Source organism: Opisthocomus hoazin, chromosome 11, assembly GCF_030867145.1.
Source record: "Opisthocomus hoazin isolate bOpiHoa1 chromosome 11, bOpiHoa1.hap1, whole genome shotgun sequence".
NCBI lineage: Eukaryota > Metazoa > Chordata > Aves > Opisthocomiformes > Opisthocomidae > Opisthocomus > Opisthocomus hoazin.
Window position 1 is genome coordinate 20,992,093 of NC_134424.1, and position 21,525 is coordinate 21,013,617.

Consider the following 21,525-nt stretch of genomic DNA (forward strand, 5'->3'; position numbering starts at 1 on the left):
GGCCTTGCCATTTGTCAAGGAGAAGCTGCAGAGATGAATAATGGAAGAGGTATTTGGTTTGGGTTGAGAAACATGGGGTGGAAATAACTGACCTACCAAAAATAAAAAAGGAAGGAGGGGAGAAAATTAAGTGGACAAAAATTCTTTTTGAAATATGTCATTCAACCTGAAACAAACCTGTTTGTATTATTTTTTCCCATTCTTGCTTCTTTTTTATACGTATTTAGCTCGAATATTAAGCAAAACCCGTTAGGAAGGCCTACGTGGGCCGTTCCTGCATTTTCCCAGCGTAACTAGAAAGCGCCCACAGTGTTTCAGCAGTTTCCAAATGTTCCCCCCACATTTTTTTTATTCCTTTCTCCCCCCCCCCCCCCCCCCCCCCCCCCGCCGCCGCCGTTTCCAGCTGAAGTTAATGCCCGCTGTTTGCGGCGGGTTCCTCTCCTGAACTCGCAGGCCTGAGCTCCTGAACTCGAACCACCCCCCCGGCCGCGGGCTGCCCCGAGAGCGGCCGCGGCGGCGGGCAGGGCGGCGGCGGGGCCGGACGGCGGCGGGGCGGGCGCTGCAGCGAGGCGGTCGGCAGGTGCGCAGCCAGGCGTTGCCGCCGCCGCGGGCCCTCCGCCAGCCGCAGGCAGGTCGCCTCCCCTTCGCGGAGCCGGGGGGGGTGTGGGTGCCGGGAGCGGGGCTTGGGTAACGCCCGCTGCTTGGCCCCGGTTGCTTTGCGGGGGGGCAAGGGGCTGGGGATGCTGGGGGAAGGAGGAGGGGGGGGTGGGGGGAGCTGGCGGGACAGCCTGAGGTGGGCGGAGGGGGGAGGCGGGTGTTATACCATCGTTCCGGGGAAGGCTGAGCATTTGCGGATACCGGCTCCCGAGCGCGGGGAGCATCCTCTCCCCGCCGGCCGGCCGGGCAGCAGCCGCAGCACAGGACTGGGCTCCCCGGCTCCTCCTTGTCCTAACGCTGCTGGCGGCATCCCCGCCTCCGGCGCGACAGAGCGAAGAGCCGCAGCCCACGGGGGTCCGCCCGGAGCCGAGCGCTGGGCTAGAGACCCTGTCCCTCTCTAAGCCTCGCAGGCACGGGCAGAGCCCTGGGTGAGTAGTCTGGGAGCTCCCTTACTCTTCCAGGCAGGCCAGAACCCTTCAGGGCCCCTGCTCCGCATCCCTTGCTGCTTCTGTTCTCAGCTGGGTGCCTGCAAGGTGCAGGAGGTCTCTGTCCTCTGGTAGGTTAGTCAAGCTGGGATCCTTGCCTGGGGAGGGATTTTTGAAAGGGTTTCTCTCTGCGCCTTAAAACGGTGTCATACTACAAAGTTGTCTGCCTCAACTTGGAAATCTTTCTTTCCTTCCCTTGTATACAAGCTGCTCTTTTTTTTTTTTTTTTTTTTTATTTCCTCCTCCTTCCTTTCTAATTTCTACAACTTTTCCAGCCTTACAGAGTTGCCTCCTTCGCTTTCACCTGTGAATTTACAGAGGTAATAAGAAGCCAATGATAAGCAGAGGGAATTCTTGGTTATTGGAGGTTATTACTAGCAAGTAACTTAAAACATCTGTGTGTTTGTCTTTCATTCTCTCCTAGGCTGAACAGTCATGACAGCTGAAAAGACTATTCCTATAATTAATGGCAAGCCAGAAGACGCTTTGGACCCAGAAGCCTCAAGAACCAACCTCGTCCACAGCAATGATAAAAAAGTTCATGAAAGAGGTCACTGGAACAATAAGGTTGAATTTGTGCTTTCTGTGGCAGGGGAGATTATTGGGTTGGGAAACGTATGGAGATTCCCGTATCTGTGCTACAAGAATGGAGGAGGTAAGATGGCATCATATGTTGATTTACAGCTCACCATAAACATGTGGGAAATGGACAGTTAAGATTGCTTTAGAGTGATTTCTTGCACTAGCTAAGAGACAGGTATTTAGAAACTCAGTGTATGTGCAAATAGGGAAGTATTAAGCGTCTGACAACTAAGAACAAATTGTGTTTCTCTTTCCTTCTCCCCAAATATTGTGACTTACTTTCACCAGTTTTTTTTCTGTTAGTAAAAAAATTGACATATTTCTTCTGTAAGATTTTTAATGCAGAAGAAGCCAGTGTTCTGTTATAGTAGTATATTGTGAGTTTTCTTCTACATGTGAATGCAGACCTAAGCATACTTAAATTTAAGTTTGTCTGATGTAGAAAAGAATGTAGCAGTTTATTTTTCACAGCAGTATACTTTGCAGAAGATAAATATTGTTTTTGATAATGCTACAAGGGTTACTTTTTTTTCTTTGTAATTTGAAAACTTCTTTAACTCAACCATGCTTTTTTTTCCGCATTACTTCCCAAATCGCTACAGTAGGGTAGGGGAAGATGCAAAAGCTGCCGGTTACTCAAAGAAGAGAGCAAACCTTGTAAAATTTAGAATAAGAATGTTATTTGAGAGAGGAAAGAACAGTCTTAATGTCTACAAAAGTATGAGGTGGCATGTATTGGTTATAGTTAATTCTAAACTACTTAAGATATGTGACAGTTAAGAAATCAGCATGTCAGCTGTTACCTGTAAAGCAATGTGGGAAGAAAAGTAAATGAAAAATTTAATTCTGTGGACTGGTTTTGGCATGCTCCCCACTTAAGGCCTGAATCAGTGTTATTGTAAGCATACAGGCTGGGAGAAAAATAAGATGTTCAGTGGCTGATATGCAAAGATCGGTTCTTTAGTTCTTTAGTGGATTGGGTTGCTAACAATGCTGTGCCAAATTTCTTGCCCTTGTCCCTCCAAAACTGGCACGGTTGTCTTAGAACTCAGGAGTGGTTTTGGCCCATTTTGTCTGCTGTTTCTATAAGGCTAATAGGACTGTGGAAGATGTGTTTATAGTTTGCAGCTCATTTCTTTATATATCTGTACTTTGACAAAACTAAGATAATGAGAATTCACCTGTTTGCAGAATGATGCTACCAAGTACTGCTATTAGTACATAAACGTTAATATACTGGATATGGTATGCAGAACAGTTTCTTGTTGATTGTCAAAGTTTTCCCGGAGAAATTTTGGCAGAGGGAAAGATAGAAATATTTTTTGGTATCAAATAAAGATTTCCCTCTTTACAGAGTAACCTTTAGATGCCCATTTGTATGCATATGCTAGGTTGTCAAAAAGCAATGCTATCATTTTTAAGGCTACAGTAGGTAGAAAGAATTTAACCATGTTTTTGGGTGATTTGATGAAAAAGAGATTACTTAAATATCACACTTATCACCGCTGTATTCTTTAAGAACAGAATTAATGTGTGTTGTTTAATTGGTCATGTCCTGGCACTGTTGGAAATTTGCCATTGACTTGAATTTTATTCAATGAGGACTCAGTCTATGACCTGTGTTTTTGTAACTCTCTGGAATGCCCTGCTGGAATTAGACCAGAGTTGGACTTGTCTGATGCATCAGATGTAAATGCTGAAAACTACTTAGTGTGCAGTAAGCGAAGACAAATATGAGCTAGTTATTTCATAACTTGTTAGATGCAGAACGAACCTAGGAGCAATAGTATGTAAGTTCTGAGGTCTGACCTCTCTTGGTGTTTCCTCCGAGTTGTTACACGTAGTGTAGGCATAAGCTTCTATAATTTTAATTTGTTCTTATGGATATTTAGTGCGTTCTTTAGGAAAATTAATTTCTTTGCATGTTTAGAATTAGATATTTCTTGGAATATGATCTGTTTGGAAGCTGGAAAACCAGACATCCTCTATTTTTTGTGATGTGTACCTGTTGTAGAATGGTGTTGGAAAAATAGAGTCAAAGCTAATACTCTCAATTTCAACAAGTTGCCATGTTAAACTCGCTATGATCGTGTGCGTGAGTGGGCCGAGCTGGGTTTGATACTGGCCAGCAGTGTGACTGGCCTATAAGGATTTTGTTCAAATCATGTGCACAGTAAATCATACCGAGAAACCATGTTTTAGATGCAAGAATTTCATTCTGTGTGGAATCTGCATCTATTGCCTGAGATGCAGCCGAGAATGAACTACAGGCAAATTGCCTGACGGAGGGAAGAGACTACTCGTGAAGGCGTCTCTCTGGATCTGCTGGGTCTGAAGGAAGAAACTGCAAGTCAAGGCAGCTGTATTGAGGTGTCTCAACTTTCTAGTCAAAGTGATTAGAGCATAACAGTTGTTGCAGGTTGTAGGTGTGTTGTGGCATTTGGCTTTTGGTGTATTTTTTTTAAGATTATGACTGGCATACTTATTTGCATTGTCATTGTAGAAATTTTCCTGAAGTGTATTTGGAAACATTTTGTTCATAGTTAATATTCTGACAGAGATGTAGCGTTAGAGAGGTAGCTATTAAGGTGCTGTTCATGAATGATCAAATTGATCTTCAGGACTTCCATTGAAGGAAGCAAATGCTGCTATTACTACTGCTCTGAAGAACTCAGCAATGTCAGTGCCATGTTGGGCAGCACTGTAAAACACATCTTCCTAGGAAGAACTACATCCACGAAGACTTTTGTGTGCTTAGCCTAGCTTGTGTTGATTTGAAATGGAGTGAATGGTGGGATGCTTACATCATTTAATGGGAGCTTTAAATGAAGACAATTAGCTTTGTGGGATTATTTGTTTGGGAGCAAGTAGGTTGAGGCCTGCATACAACACATTATGTATGTTGTACTAACCTTCATTTTTGTAACTTAGTTAAACAGTTAACGCTTTCTTATTTTCCTACAACTTCAGGTAAATTGTTCTGTGCAGTACTTCACTGTGCTAGTGTGCCTGGTTAAACCAGTAGAGCTTTCTTGGTATAAGTCAAAATGGTAGAATCAGTTATTTTGTGCTTTCTTCTCAGTATTTATTTCCTTCTTTCCTTGTTTCAGTCTAAACCAATATAGTTTCTTGCTTTCCGCCTCATCTTTTGAGTCATCAGAAGTTCTGAGTATTTAGGGAGTGAGGAAGAAAATTCTTTATGGCTTATATGTTAACAGGTTCTCTACATAGTCAAAAGGCTGCATTTTATTCGTCATTATTTAGGTTTGGTTCGAAAAGGAATACATAAAATCTACATTAGCAACAAGTGACATTATGCCTGACGTATATTTTCTCTTATTTCTTTGCTTCGACATGCTTCACAGCCATATTCTTTAGGTTCTGTACCTAATAACATGATCAGTCATTAAATAATACAATACTTCTGCTGTGTATTAATTGATAGGAGATATTTTTTTTTGCTGTATACAACGCTTCAGCATTGAATTGTATTATTCATTATCTGTGCTGGAGTTTACAGTCAGCATCTAACAAAAATGTTGATGCTTTGTTATTTTCCTACAATTTCACATTCATATTTCTAGCCAATAAAGCCTAAGCCCTGCTTTCCTGTTCTTGTAAGTGGTTCTAAAGTTTATTTCATCGTTCCCTTTTGATGATCCTTATGCGGCTTATCCAAATAACATACAAAAGACTTTTGGGATTTGATTTACGTAACACTTCTTCATCCCTGCTTTCCTGGGAAAAGCAAGGAAGAGAAGATAGTGTAGACTGACTTAGTGATGATCAGAGCAGAACTGTGTGGCTGAGCAAGACTGCGGTCTTTTCTGTATCGGAGACACATGAGCAGAATTTAGTATATATTGAGGAACTTTGGTCTAGTGTTTTTTGGTCCATGACATTGGCTTAGAGGTTAACCTTTGATATTTGGGGCCAGGAGTAAACACTTTCTGCACTTTCAGCACAATGCCTGGGAAGGGGTCTAATAGGGGATCCTTCCTTTATTAAGAAAGCTAATTTCTCCCTGTGCTGTCAATGAACTGTATTCATTACAACAAATACCCCCTCAATGTTTGCTTGTAGGTGCTTTCCTCATCCCGTATGTGGTTTTTTTTATTTGCTGTGGAATACCAGTATTTTTCTTGGAGACAGCCTTGGGTCAGTTTACTAGTGAAGGAGGCATTACGTGCTGGAGGAAAGTGTGCCCTCTGTTTGAAGGTAAGAAACAGTTCTGTGTTCTACTGCGAGAGAATACATTAAATTCGAAGTAAAGTAAAATAAGTTGTATCAAAATTGAAGTTAATACATACTTAAAGTAGTAAGCATTTGTTTTTAAATTACCTGAAAAGTAAAAGTTTTCTGTTGTGTCTCACTTTTTTTCTCTAGGCATTGGATATGCTACCCAAGTTATAGAGGCACATCTAAATGTATATTACATCATCATTTTAGCGTGGGCTATCTTCTATTTGTTTAACTGCTTTACTACGGAACTTCCTTGGGCTACCTGTGGGCATGAATGGAATACAGGTATGACCTCAGTAGAGATACACAAATACTTCCAAGTAATTGATTAATATATTGAAATGTCAGGAACAAAACTATTCTGGTAGAAAATTCTGTGGAAGTGGGCCAATCACATCACACCACACCATGACAGAGGAATCCTGGAGTGAAGACTTATTGATACCTTTTTGGTTTAGGACATTGTATAAGCATTTGTTCCTGCAGAATATGATAACAGATAGCAAAAGAAGACTTTGGATTTTGTAAATTCTGTAAGATATTCAGGCTAAATTCCCAGACTTTCATTTGCAATCATATCTATTCTCCTTGAATACAGTAAGTGAGCTCTACTGAAGAGCTGATGACCTGATGACAGGTTGCAGTCTTGCTCTTTCACTCTAATGAAACCAGGAGGAGTTTAAATGGAAAGGAGAATATTAAATGTGGATCTTTGGATTCGCTCTTTTTAATACCATATGTTGAGGGATAATGTTCATCAAGCTACTTCTGAAAATTTAGTCACGTAAATAATCCTTACTGCGTGTAAAGTAGCCTCTTACGTGAAAGATGAGGTGTCTGTAAGGGTTTGCAGTACAGGGCTCTTCATCTGTCCTCTCACTGACGTTTTTGTCTGTAATGCTCTACTTAACGCGTTTGAAGATCACAAACATGTATGGGAGGGAATAAATACTAATGCCCTTATTTCCATGTTCCTGAAGTTTTTGCATATTTTCATTATATCACTGCCCAATTTCAAATCATGTACCAATTTTACTGTCTTTCATGGTTTTTATTAGTTGGCCGTTATTGTGTTCTTTCAACACACTTAAAGCTATCTGAAATCTTGCAGTTTAGGCTATGTTAGGGAACCAGACTTGGGCCCAATAGATGTGGAAGGCTTCAGTATCAATTCTGGCAATTCTGCAAAAGAGCTTAGCCAACGTTGATCGCTGTTCAAATACTAAGTGTCAGCTCAACAATGCTGAGCTGCTTTGATCTCCTTTCTCTGTATTAGAGATGATAATAATAAGCCAGAGTTACTTTTCAGTTGCCATATTTAGGCAGAGTGGAAACTTGTTGCTGGCAGTGTTTCATAAACCAATTGTTACCATTGGCCACTGAACCAGCAGTTGGAGTAGGAGTATGTTGTAATTCCTGGTAGTGTCAGTTCCTCAAAGTGTCTTTCTTCTGCCTCAGATGTTTTATTGGCCTGTGTCATTGCAACTGTGCCTTTGGAAAATGTTATAGAAGAATGTAGCATACTGCACGGGTATTTTTCTGGGATAGGCCTGTGGTCTGGTGATCGAAATACAGTATTGCAGAAGTAGCAGCTGGGGCATTTTAGTGTACCTAGAAATCCTTTAACCACTTAGAGTAAATGTGTTATAGCATGGTGGCTTTACAAGATGCATAAACTAGAAGATGCACAAGAAGAAATGTACTTACATGTCAATATAGCGAACTTGTTTTTGTTCTTTTATAGACAACTGCGTGGAATTTCAAAAACTTAATATGAGCAACTGCAGTCAAGTCTCTTTACAAAATGCCACTTCTCCAGTGATGGAATTCTGGGAGTAAGTGTACATAAACTTTGTGTTTGATGAGATTATGCATTATCTTCTGGTATTTTCATCATTTACACATAATGAGATACCTCGTAACCCTATAGCACTTAGTGATGTGAGTTCAGCTGGAAATTTTCTCGTATAGTCAAAGACAGTCAGGATAAGAGTTTTAACTCTTTTTTTCATTTCTTTTTTTTTTTTTTTTAAGAGGATACAGGGAAAGAAATTCCATATCCTGAAAGAACATAGAACAAAGTGTGCCACTGGCTTGGGAGCTTGGCTCCTGCTGCTGGAGGAAAGAGCCTCAAACCCATACTAATGAGGAGGCAGAGGTGAAAGAGGATGGTTTTAAATATTTCGTGTTCTTTTTCTAGGATGTTTATTCTCTTAAGAGTTTGAGAGTTGCATCTTTGTTCTTGTTTGAGCTAACTAATACTTTGGCTTCTGTATCCCATTATTTTTTAAAGGACTATGTAAATGTTAGTTCTTCAGCTATAAGAACGGAATAGTTTTAACTCTCTTGTCTCCTTGATTCTGAGTTCTAGTTAGAGTAACAGAAGAAAATTACATCTTTACAAAATATGGTCTGCTTTTCTGGTGACACATATTTTTTTTCTTACTATATAGATTTAATCAGTGCATGCGTAGTCATGTATTTGTTCCTTGCAGGGCGCAGTGTGTGTTAAGACAGTCATAGAAATGGAATGTTACTTTTAATACTAAGTCACCTCATAATTCACAGCATGTTACAAAATTCTGAGTTTATAAAATTTCTTGAGGACCCATTCTAATCTCACTAATTTTGTTAAGTTAGAGCCTTATTCTGAGGCTATATGTTTGGAGCTCTGTTTTATGTTCAGAACAGCGATAGCTACACTTTGAAAGGACCATAAATTAAGACTGTCCTTGAAGGGAGAACTCTATGTTGACATAATTTTCTTGAATGTTAGCATATGCTATTGTCTGTGCCTCTGAATCTCTTTGTCTTGCCGCATCAGTTACCTTAGCCTTCATGGGTGGTAGTTATTACTTCAGTAAATAACATTGTTTTATTTACAAGTAGTAATAAGAAAACAAACAAATCCGAGCAAGGCATGAAAATGCATACACTCTCTGGTTAAAATCGGCATTTTATTTTCAATAACCTGAATGCCTAACACATTAAATCAAAATATACCTACTCTACCCTTTTCTCAGCTAATGTTTCAGAATAAACAAGAGTTTCTTAGGTGACATCTCTTATTGCTATGGCTTCATCTTTTTAACAAAAATACCTTACGGTTCTTTGGGATAACCAGAACAAAGGTTTCATATAGTTAATGTAAATGAACAAAGTATTTTCTTTGGTACTAGCCTTATTTCCCCACTGTGTTTCTTTGCTTATTCAACAACATTCAAGACTCAGTAATTGATGGTGACTCCTGTTAACCAGATAAGTAGGCAACGTTCAGTCGAATTATATGGAGAGCACAGACTAAGTTTTGTATCCCCATGTTTTTAGGGTTTTGGGGTTTTTTTTTTTGTTAGTGCTCATCTTTGGATTGCCTAAATTCCCATGTCAGTGTTATTTTGATGCACATACAGATACATTTTAAGCATTTGCATATCGACCAGGTTCCTTACAATTAAGTCGATGCCTGTGAAGGGAAAGTGGAGGCTCTAGTTTTCTTCTGAACAGTCACACCATTGATAACCTTTACCACTTTCCTGACTGCAGTGTTAAGTCTGCAATTGAAACTCCTCTAAGTCATGGCCACATAAAGCCAATATATTGTGTAAAGGGTCAGTGGTGGGAAAAAAAGTTTGGGTTTTCTGGGTGTGGTGGTGGGGTTTTTTGGTCTGTTACCATCTACTCTTGAGATAATCTATGAATTAGAGTGGTAATTGTTGTGAATAGTGATCCTGTTTGCTTACTGTATGCGATCTCATTTCACGTGGGACTGAATACTGCATTTGTAAAATGTCAGGCTGATGTTACAGCTTTCCTTTGATAATCACGTCGTATTACTACAGTCTTGGAAAGTATTCACAATATCTTCAGAATTCTAATTAAAAAAAATAAAAACAAAAACAAGAAACAGCAAAACCAAAATGCTTGGGAGAGACTCATTCTTTACACAGATGTATGTTTTAGCAGTGCTACGTGTTTCTTTCAAGCCCAGTTCTGTGGGTCTAAGAGTTAATGGTGAGGGATATACAGGTTGCTGTGTATCATGCAGCAGACTAGACTGGCATTATGTAAATGCCAGCAGAGGTTAGTAGCAGGGGCACAAGTTGGATTTGGTTTTGTGTGTGTGCGCACACATAAATGAATACACCAGGCACAAAGGGTTATCTTTACTTCTGACTTCTTTCTTTCTTTCTTTCCTTTTTTTCCTCCCTCCTCCTCCCTAGTATTACTAGGCTTTTTCCATCATCTAGGGTAGAAGGCTCAGCCCTTACTTATTAGTGACTGGAAGCAAATCCAAATCCTTAGTTTGAGTATTGCAAATAAAGACTTCAGCCTCTCTGCTGAAATATTTCTAGCTTTTATGCTTCTGTGACCTTGACTACTCCTAAAGCTATTGCTGAGGTCAAACAGCAGCCCACCAAAGTGCAGTGATGACCGAGAGGATACTCTGCAGTACTATGGAGCTCTTCTAGCATGCAGGCTGGTAGTTACCCTTCCTCAGGTCTATACAGAGGATACTGTTTCCTTGCTACCCTAGCAGGTACAGGCTTGCTTCCTCTGATAGTTCAACATTCACTACCAGCTTTGGTGGCTGGGTCACACAGAGAGTGAAGGCCTGTTTATTGTCTTGGGTGGATTGGTGTCATGTGGAGGGTGAAGGCCTATTAATTGTCTTGGATGGATTGTTTGTTTTAAAAACAACAAAAAAAAGTGAAAACTTTAGAGATGAGTATTTGCAGTAGGTCCTAGGTGCTATTTTCTTTTTGGTACACTAAGAAGAATCTCATTGTGCATGCAAGGACCACAAAACTTAAAATATTTTTGTGAGCCTGTAATTGATAAGTACTTATCTGTAGCTATACAGTGAAAATTGTCTGATTCTGCTGGAGGAGCAGTAGGCCAAGTGTGAGAGTTTGGACCCTCTTTAGTTGTTTTGCTACTTAGAAATGTCTATCCCTGTTAAGGTTTTAAGATGTCATTTATGTTGGCAGACTCCTCACTGACTACAGGTATCAGTGTTGACACTGTGGGAAAAATTAGGAGACTAGAGGATTTCTTACCTTACTTAAAAAGACCGTAAAAGCCATAGCAGTTTCACATTCCATCTGCATATACAGTTCTCTAACATAAGCAGCTGAACGGATCAAAATTCACTTTTTATTCTTCAAGCTCTCTGGTGCTAGGTTCCAAAGAAGGGCAGACAAGAGTCTGAAACTTCACTTTTCCTTTCATACTGGGGCCCAGCATTCAGAGGCTGCCCAGTTAACTATAGTTCATGGCGTTTCTCTCATCCTAATCGTATAGCTTGATTAAGAGTTTTCTAAGAAAAAAGAATAATCATAATTTCAAGGTACGGCACATGGAAATTTAGTGTCCAAACTTTGAACAGTTAATAGTGGTAGCTGCAGTAATAACAGAGGTGTTGATAATTTTGGGTACGTAAAGCAGTCCTGTGAAAGAGCTGTGGCCATGGATGAGGTGATATTTATAGCCTGCAAATCAGGCTGTAAATAATCAGCTACTCCATTGTTCTGTATGCTTTCTTGGGAGAGGAAATTATCTGGGAGGTGTAGGGGGCAGCAACCATGTCTGTGTGCTCTTTTGGCTGCTACTCCAGTCTGTTACCATGGTCAGGAAATTGAGGTTTCTAGTGCCTAGGAAAGGGAGATGGACAGGCAGTGGACCCGTGGTTTTGTGGTTGATTCTACCTCAATAGTTTTTTTTTTTTTCATTGGCTGTATAACAACTTAGGCCTCTGTTAAAGAAGGTCTAGTTGTTGGCCTGTCATTCTCTGGAGGGGGTGACACATCCTTAGCATTTCCAGTACAGCCTAGTGAGAAAAAACATTTTGTTTGTCTAAGGAAAAGAAAAGGGGCTGCTCTCAGCAAAAAGGAAAAGGCACAAACCCTTTCCTTGCAAAGTCAAAAAGAGTTTTTCCTGTTTCATTCAGGCTGCAAATGACTGCAGGAATCGCATTGTGGTTAATCCCCACTACACTATGAAAAGTCATTAGCAAATTGGGCCTGATTCTGCAGTACTCAGTACCCAGAGACCTTCAGCACCTCTCAGAACTAAGCCCTTTGTGCATGCCTTGTAGAACATTGAGTTGTGCCAGACTTGCTTGTTTCTGTCCAGTTCATAAGAGGCCGTGTGAAAATTACTTTTTGTTTGGAGTCACGTGATCTCTTCATCTGGTTTTGCCTCAGAGCCACTGACTTTGCCTGGTTTCAGCTGAAAGGAGTAAATGGGATAGGTGTCAAAATGCTAAGCTGAGTTCTTAATATTGAGGGATAAATGTTACCCTAAACCAGGCAGATGAACTTCTGTGGTTTTTGATTTTTATCTTGAACATTGTACATAACATTTTTACTATGGAGAAAAAATGACCTTAAAAGTTGCAAAGTCATGTATTTGGGTATTAGGAAATACTAGAAGTAAGGTTGTACAACTTCAAGTTCACATCTTTTATGAGTATGATCATCTTTAGTTGAAGAACTGCCTGGTATTTTTTCAATAGATGTATTTTGTTCTTGCTAGAGAATGGATAGGGAGCAATCACTGTGCAAGCGTTCACATTCATTCATTCAACAAAATTCAACATTTTGTTGTTCTGCTCTTTGTTAATTTTCTTGTATTTTATACTCTCATTATTATTAGGTTTCTACTTTGCTGACAAAGTTATTAATTTAATCAGGGTTTGCTGGGGTGCTCGTGGTGTGAATGGCTTTGCAATCATAGTTTTCTTGATTATTTAGACGTTCATTTATCTTCACAAAATCTTGATAAGGTCAAATTATTCCAGTTTTACAGAAGGGGATCTGAGCTACCGAGAGAGTAAAAGGGCTAAGTAGGAGAGACCCAAGACATTTTTTAATATTATTTAGCAATAGATTTGTGCAAATTTTGTTTTAATTAAGAAACAAGAAAATGTATGCAAGTCAACTTTGTCCAAAGATAAAAGAAAGTTACTTAACTGAAGACACAGTAACATTTGTTTGAAACAAGTAATTGCTATTTCATTCCAAACAAAACATTTTATTTTGTGCACTTATGTGAAAATGTAAAGGAATTATTAAAAAGAAAGCAGTAATTTTTTGTCATCTTTGCTCTAATGACTCGGTATTTAGAATCTCTTCATTGTATTTTGCTTGCAAGAAAAGGAATACGTATGTTCTGCTTTTTCTTGAGTGTGTTCTGCATGAGGTAGGAATTTTGCCATCTTCTCTTGAACTTGCTTTACTTTGTATAAAAGCTAAATGATCATGAAGTTCAGACTAGGATCCTAACATCTTGCTTCTGTGGTGGGTGCCTTGGCCAGAAGTTTACGGGATCATTCTCCCACTGTCTCTGTACTTAGATGGTTCCAAATGAAGAGGATACTTGAGGACAAGGTGGATTGAGGGAGCGTATTCTGATACTACATAGGTTATTAGTTAGACCATCCAGTTCCAGTCTTCATGCCAATAAATATTTAATTATTTATATGAAGTACTAACAGAAGAGAGTGAAAGCTTGTTGTGAATCTACCTACTGCAGAACAGCAGGAAGCTTGATAGCTAGGGAGTTCCCTTGGTAGAAAACTTTATATGCTTTAGGGCAGAGGAGGGCTATGAATGTGGGTTTCCAGCATGATGGGTGAGCTGCTGGATTGTTTGTCCCGTCCTAGCCTCTTCTCTGTGTTTATGCAGATCAGCTCTTCATTCCCCATGTTTCTAATCCTAGTTCTGGACACTTTGAAAGGTCTATTCAGAGGGAAACTAAATGTTGTCGTTCTTCTGGGACGTTGGTGAGCTATCTCAGCTCTTATCTTAACTCCTCACTTGATTGTTACACCCTGGTCCATAGCTAGTGCTTGCCTGGCATCCTCACCACAACTATCCAGTTTGTAATCCTAGGAAAGGACACTATCCAATCCTGCCATTCCCACATATACTTCCCACCACTGTCTCTTCTTGTGTCTTAGTTAATCCTAGTTTCTTTTCTTGGGCAGTTCAAATTGTCATCTGACCTGTCTCTAAATCACGTATATTACTGCTCCCACCTCCAGCCACCTAGTCCTGGTCCATTTATCCAGCCAGCTGGCCAGTCCCTAAACTTGCATCTAGTCGCAGGGTGGCTGCTCACTGGTCTCCAGTCTTAAATCCCTAAACATTTTTCATCTGTTCCCTAGATTCATTGGCCAGCTAAACACAAACTCATCTTTCTGCTTGTTGTCTCTTCTTCTCCCTATGCCTGTATGCTAGCATGAGAAAGACTGGCCTGCTTGTCCATACAGTCAGTCCAATTTATCTTCCAGACCTGGTCCTCCAGGTTTGTTTTTTTTTTTTCTTCCTGATGTTCTGCAGATTATGCAAAGCTAGTAAGTGTGCAATGTTAGAGCATTTTGACAGAGGAATTTAGGAAGATTTTGTCTGTATCCTAAGGAAGTCTGTGAAGATGTGTGCTTTTCTTTTTTTCTTCATTATAAGGCTGTCAGGTTATTACAATAAATATTCTTGCCGCGCCTGAGTTTTGGGTGCAGCCAAAAATTTGCATTTACATTTTTGAAGCTAATTGTTTAAACAGTAGGAATCTGAATAAATATGTTTGTATTGGAAAACAGGATATTAAAATGGAAAGTTTTAGTCATCCTAATAAATGCATGGTGTTAGGAGATGCACCTTTATGTTTTGGAAAAGTGACTTTATTATTACCTTAAGTACCTACAACTGCTTAAGAGGAGTTTGTAATGTTTTAAATTTTTCTTTGGTTGTGAAGGTGTCATGAAAAAAATTTGTCTTTTACTTTCCTAGTTATTTAAAATGATACCGTTATTTCAGATACATTTCAAATAAGGTTCATAAAACATTTATTTCACTATCTACTGCTTGGAATGTCTTTTGGGAATTTGTAGCATTCGGTTGGTTCCTAAGATAAAATATGGGAAAGTTGGAGAGGTGGTGGTTTGCCTGCAGTATTGGCAAAATTAGGAATTACATTTTTGTAGCAAAGATCATACATGAGCTGTTTAAAGTATCCCTTAATTATACAATTTAAAAGTTCTGGGAATAATGTTATTACCTACTAATAGCTGGAAAACATGCACAAGGAGCTGAGTGACGTGCTTAAAAAACTGCGACCTTTAGAAGCTGCTGGCTCAGATACCCAGTTTTGATGAAGAATGCTAAACTTTTCTTTCTTTTTTTTAAGAAGCAGTAACGTTAAGGGCATTTTCGTTGTTGTTAATGTAGGAGTGTGTGTTTAAGGACATGTATATCTGTATATGCACTTTTTGATGTTGTAGGGAAAAATTTGAAAGAAGCACAGCTTGTTTGCAGGGAAAGAAAAAAAAAAAAAAGTGAAATGTCTAAAATAGCAAGACCTTAGTTGTTCCATGACAAGCTTGGCCAAATCAGTCAATTGCAGAACGTGCCAAAATACCCCGGCATGTTTCTTCTGGCTTTGCTAGGGTTTTAATTGGTTTCTCATAGATTTTTTTGGTTACTTTTATAGCAGTGAAGACCTCTACTGGAAGTCCTCCTTTTGGTTATGTCTGGTTTTGTGCAAATACAAAAGTGAGCTCATCCGCTTCTTTAAACGTTATTATGTATAACCTCCTACACTTTGTTTCTAAGCAGACTTCTAAATCTTCTAGAAAATGAAAAGCAAGATGTGGTTAGTGGACAGTGATGCCTGAAACCAATTAGTCCACCCCAGTAGCTCCCCTAAAGAAGAGAGGCATCTTGCACAGGACAAGGTGAAAAGTTACATGGTTGCCCACCCCAATAAGTATTTTCTCCATCAGCTTACCATGGGAATTGGATTTATAAGACTAGATGTGCAAAAATAGCCTGTAACTCTTCCAAGATATATTTTTCAATACCTGTGTAATCCTTTAAATATGCTTGTGACTTTGTAAATAATATTTTTATTTTCAACTGTCTGAGAATGTGTCCATTAGATTTGCTTACAGTCTTGAAATTGAGAATCTGAAGGACCTTGGTGTAAGGGATTTTAGAGATGCCTTAGTAACTCTGAAAACAGTGTTAAACAGCAGTCACATTCATCTAGTTCTTTGCTATCTTAGCATGGGTACTGTGTAAAGCAAACAGTTCCATCCCATTAAGCAAGCTTGTATCTATTGTAAGGTCTTGAATAGTATCATCACAAGAAAAAAGAAAGAGTTTAGACATTTTTAGAGAGTATTTCCCAAGTATGGCTTTGTAGATTCAGAGTGTTAACAGAGAGGGTGGTTGCTTAGGTTTTTTTAGTCAAATTAAGTGCTCAAAGGGGCGATGTTCTTACTGTGCAAAAAAATTATGGTGAACACAGACTGGAAAAAACCCACTTTTTTTTGTAATTTTTTCACTGTTTTCCGGTAGATTCTTATATGGCAGCAAGGGAATTGATTTGCAGTGGCAGGAGGACTTCCTGGGGAAGACTCATTAAATATTGCTATGGAATTCCTATAAAGATCGATGAATATCATTCAGTGTAGGCCTTGAAACAATGATGTAGGCATAGTTGTCCTCTGTGTGGAAAGGTAAATGGCTGATGTTCTCCCAAAGTCCCTTCCACAGCTATTTTTAATGATTTGAACTCTGCTGACTATTGTTTTTAGTTTACAAGTGAAAAATTGAGCCGGTAGATTTTATCTGAATTTCTTTAATTAAGAATCATAGTGGAAGTTGCAAGTGGTACAGGAGAGTGGTATTTTATGAAGACTCAGTAAGTGCGGACAAAGGACTTGGGACCTCCCAAAATAGCTCCTGTACATTTGCAGTTTTCTTTTTTCTCTTTTGACCTGTTGGCTACTCTTTACTGCCTTGTGCCTCTGCTCCTTTGCAGTTTCACTACTGAGAGTTTTTTTTGTAGCTAGGATTTAGTACAGGGCGAGCAAGTATGAGAAAGATGTTGACAGAGTAATTTTTTTTTTTTTTTTTTTTTTTTCGGCCAGTTAGGTAGTGATTTTATATTGGCCTGTTCCATGTGGAAGAGATAAGAGCTTACCATCACTCATTTGTTACCAGAGTTAGTAGCCAAGAGCTCACTGTGAAGGACTGTGTTAAGAAATCATGGAACAGTTCTCAATTTTTTTGTGGTCTGTAGTCCTCATTTTATGAACTTTTAATTAACATTGAACAACTGAGTATAGATCTACAGACTGTGAAAGGCTCAACACAAATTTTGAGAGCCGTGAGGCTGACTGACATTTCTTCTAGGTGCTTTCATAGCTGCTACTGTGTGCTGAACTGATTTTTGTCACTCAGAAGGTGAATAAAAAAGGAGATTTTTGTCACTGCATGACTTATTCAGAGAGGAGTAGGGGGAAAACTGCAAAAAAGACGTCATTGGATATATTGAGAGACTACCAAGAAATTATAGAGCAGAGGTGAGTGGAACAGTACAAAAATGTTATTTGACAGGATTAAACTCTCAGACTTGGTTAATAAGTTGCCATGACTTCAGTGAAAGAGGTTGAAGGAAAATAGGTCAGGAATCGCTAGAGGAGAAGCGGGATGTTCTGTGTTTACCCATCCCTGTCCTTGTCTCTGTCTCTCTTATAGCTATACACTCACATATACATATAAAAATGAAAGAAAGTGATATATGTATATGCACAGTAGCTGTTAAGTAGTGTCACATTACATTCAGGTAACTTTAATGAGGCAAGGGTTGACACAAGAAATACGTGTCAACGTTTGCAAGCAGTACTAGAAATTTTAGAGAAAAGTCTGATGAGGAGTATTTAATCTTACCTTTTAATTTGATGATAAGTGTAAAAATGGATAATGAATGGAGCAACGTTCAACCCTATCAGGACTTCGAGAAGGAAGATCTGGACTTAGTAGCAACACACGTGGCTCAACTAGGAATAATTCATTCCGATATGTGTAGGTCACAGAAAATATGCTGTAAGAGGTAAATATTTTAGAGCTGTGCATAGTGCTCTAGCTGAGGGATTTTTGCTAATGTAACCACTGGGAATTGTCTGTCTGCTGCTTCAGAAAAAGAGCCAAGTAAGGAATTAAGTGGATTTCCACGAGAGAGTTCTTACAGTTTGAGAGAATTTGATTACAGATCCTTTAATCTGTATATTATCTTCTAAAAGCTGAAATACATCTCTCTAATCATTGAGCACGGATGGTTATGGACTACAAGGGGGTATCCAGCAATACCTGGTGAGGATTAGTTGTAGCACTTCTAGAAACCTGTGGATATGTCAAAGTTCCTATTTTAGAGTTTACATGAAACCTTAATAAGAGAGGTTTGTACAGTACATAGATTCCGTATCCTTTGTCAGTTCTGGATATACAACTTTCAGAAAAGTGAAAGTGTTAGCTCATGTTGACTTGCAGTGAGAGTTCTGCACAGGTACTCTCCTGTTCATTTCAAAGAACAGGTACTTTTAGTGACTGAATCTGCTGCAAATTAACTGGAAGATTACCTGTGTTCAACTTTTATAGTTGTATCCGTGCTTGTTCTGGAGGTGTTTCGGTGATTACCACACTGCTGCGCTGGAAAAAAAACCTGACACAACCAGCCCTATTTTAGTTTCTGAAATGTTAGAATCTAGAGGGGAAAAAAGATAGTCTAAAAAGAATCCTTTCTTTTTAAAGCATTCTCTGTCTCAAAGATATATGCCTACTACATGGTAATAACATTATCAATATGTCATCCTTTTCCATGTTGTCATCACGTTAACCAGAGCTCCGCAGGTTAGCAAGCCAAAGGATGGTTCATGCACTAGCTAGTCATGCAGCGCGTATTCTGAAGCTTGTCTCCTTCGCTCCTACTAAAGTTTGAGATTGGATAAATAAGGTGGCAAGTAAGATCAGAATCAATTTAACATGCAACCTGAGTCATATGTGTTGTTTGGGCAATGCAGTGTGTATTATATGTAGTATATATTATACTCTGGGCCCTTACAATTATAAGGGTTATCCCTGTTAAAATACATATTCCCTTCCTGTAAAAGGGAGAGGTCTTCCACACATTCATGTCAAAGTCCTGCCTCAGGTAGGTTCCCTCCTAACAAAGATTTTGTCATTCTGTTGATTGTTGCTCACTCAGTGAAGTTCAGAAAGTCTCCTTTATTTGGCAGCTACCTTTTAGTATATAGTCCTGAGAATTATAGAACAGGATATTTATGTTTTAGAACTGAGAAGCATTTCACAGCTTTCATACTGCTAGTACATAGAATGTTGCTATACCTGTTGCCTAAGACAGTATCATACTATTCTGTGCATTTTTTGTGTTGAGAGATAATGAACCACGCCAGAGGAGGGAGAAACTTTGGAAAATGGTGCAAGTAATAAATACAGTAGTAAACTGACTAGTGAAGTAATAAGAGGACCCTTTTTATGTTCACTTTATTGAAGGATATTTTTTCTTTTTACCTTATCCTATATGTAATATATATATATTTAGTAAAAAATCCTGAGGAGTTTACGAAGTAAACTGCTAACCACTTGGTTTCATAGAGTTTTATATCCTTTAGCATTCAGCATAGATTTGGTAAGTTTGTCATTCGAGTACCATTATCAAAAGTTATCACACGTGTATGTAAGGCAGTGGAGAATACTATTTCAAATCTTTAGCATTGTGTATACCCTGTTTAATACTTTTCTTTTGTTGTGGTTGTTTTTTGGTGGTTTGTTTTTTCTTTTTTTTACTCTCTGTGAGAGAAAACCACTCTGTATTCAAAGAAAGGTGGGAAACGTGTAATTCTGCTGAACTCGCCTTCTCTTAGCTGTTATTCCATACTTTATGAGACTTTTAGTGTGTCTGGTCAGTAAACTGGAGGCTACTGACTCAAGCAATAGAGCCTTCTCTGAAATACTGCTTCTTGTATGTTTATGTGTTGTTATTAAAATAAGCATTCGTTCAGAATATTTTTGTTCCTCCTAAGCCGTTCGTTTGCCACATTTGAGCTATGCAGTCCCAATGCATAGATCAGCCTCTCTTCCAATTGTTAAACAACAATTAGCGCAGATTAGACAGTCACAAGGAAATGTCGCAACTCCCTGAAAGGTATTGCAGTACGGAAAAGCTTCTGCGCTGTTGGGCAGAGCTTAGTGTTTTAATAGAATGAAAAGAGCAATTTCAATACCCGAGAGATCCTTTAGAGCTGCTTGCAATCATAAAAGTTGGGGAAGCACTGACTTGAGCAAGAAATCACAGCACTGTTGCCTGGGAAGGTTGCAGGGTCAAGTGAGCCTCAGCCTTCAATTTTTAAGATTCTCTATCAGATAGTGGGAAAGCTGCAGTGATTCAAATGAGAGAACAAATGCTGCTGGTGGGGAAACAACTCAAAATAGCTGTTTGGAAGCCATTCCTATGGTTCTGTGGTTGGCCACACTCTCATCAACAAATAGTGTGTCACAAATACATTAGATAAGCAGCTGCTTCTGGTCTCTGTGACAAAAAGAATGTCACCTTTTACTTACCTGCGTGTCCCTGGCAAACATCTCAGCCTTCCAACGTGTCTAGAATAAACTGCAATCATTATGGTCTTACAAAGGGGCTGATTTTATGACTGCTAACTAGCTGAATAAGCATCTGACAGTGCAACAATCCACAGTGTGGTTGTCTTCATGCAGATGTTGACCAGAACCTTAGATACTGGCAGCACTCTGGCCTAGCAGTTCAGGCATACTCAGAGGATTGTAGTACATTGTCAGAATTCAGTTAACATCTGCTAAAGTTTCTGCATGTCAGAAACTGTACTTGCACACAATACTTGAATACATTTGGGTATGAAATACTGAAACTAGTAAATTTTCACAAAAATTAAATACTATTAACTGCATAAAGTGCAATGAGACAAAGAAAGATGAGAGTTTAGAAAATGTGTCTTTGGACAGAATCTTAAACCCTAACACAGGAATGTAGGATGTCTGAGAGGTATTGATACTTTTCTACTAAACTGATGGGGAATCTGTGCAGCACTGGTACTCGAATATGTTATGCTTTTTATACAAGGAGCTCAGCGACAGTGTTCACAAGTTAAATATGGACTAGGTCTGAAAAACCTGTAGGGATAAAAGGAGCATACCAAAACATATAAGAAAGGCCACTGTACAGTTGGCAGGACTGCTGCTTAGTGGCTTCGTTTTGTTTTCCTTTCATTCCCCACAGAATGCTCTGAGGACAGAGTCTGGCCCAGAGTAAAAGGGAACATTGCCACCTATGCTTCTGGCTGAACCAGATACAGATGGACAATTGACCTCAAGAGGCTGCCTTCTTTGTTTGGTGTTTTGTTATTTTAGTTTTAATTTTTTTTTAAGAAAAACATCTTGGAAACTGCTCCAAATGAGAGAGGGAACATGAAGGGACCTTCCTCAAATAGACTGAATCTGTTCTTCAGCTTTCCAAATCGTGAAATAATGCAAGAAGTACTCCTGGTACATTCCTTTCAACAATGTGTTGGCAGCAGTTAATCCTCTTTCTATTCAAGAGCCTGGTACAGCTCCACACATTGGAACACTTTATTAAAGATGCTCTTTCCCAGGAAAATGCAGTGTTCTCCCATCCAGTCATGTAGTGTCGTAAGCTTTCAAAATGTCAGCTTTCAAATTTG

The 21,525-nt window shown here is 39.2% G+C and overlaps 1 protein-coding gene across 4 annotated transcripts in view; it reads left to right on the forward strand.

Moving 5' to 3' along the window:
• Window positions 1–547: 547 nt before the first annotated feature.
• The window catches only part of SLC6A11 (solute carrier family 6 member 11), a 109,602-nt gene continuing 88,624 nt past the window's right edge, over window positions 548–21,525 (forward strand). The window contains exons 1-5 of one of the 4 annotated variants that reach the window (XM_075432752.1): window positions 548–628; window positions 1,567–1,797; window positions 5,808–5,942; window positions 6,111–6,251; window positions 7,711–7,801. In XM_075432752.1, the coding sequence (XP_075288867.1) occupies window positions 1,578–1,797; window positions 5,808–5,942; window positions 6,111–6,251; window positions 7,711–7,801 (587 nt within the window). In that variant the 5' untranslated portion in view covers window positions 548–628; window positions 1,567–1,577. Of the gene's footprint in view, window positions 629–821; window positions 1,086–1,414; window positions 1,463–1,566; window positions 1,798–5,807; window positions 5,943–6,110; window positions 6,252–7,710; window positions 7,806–21,525 lie in introns of those variants that run through there. The other 3 variants (XM_075432750.1, XM_075432753.1, XM_075432751.1) reach the window with 3 other exon arrangements.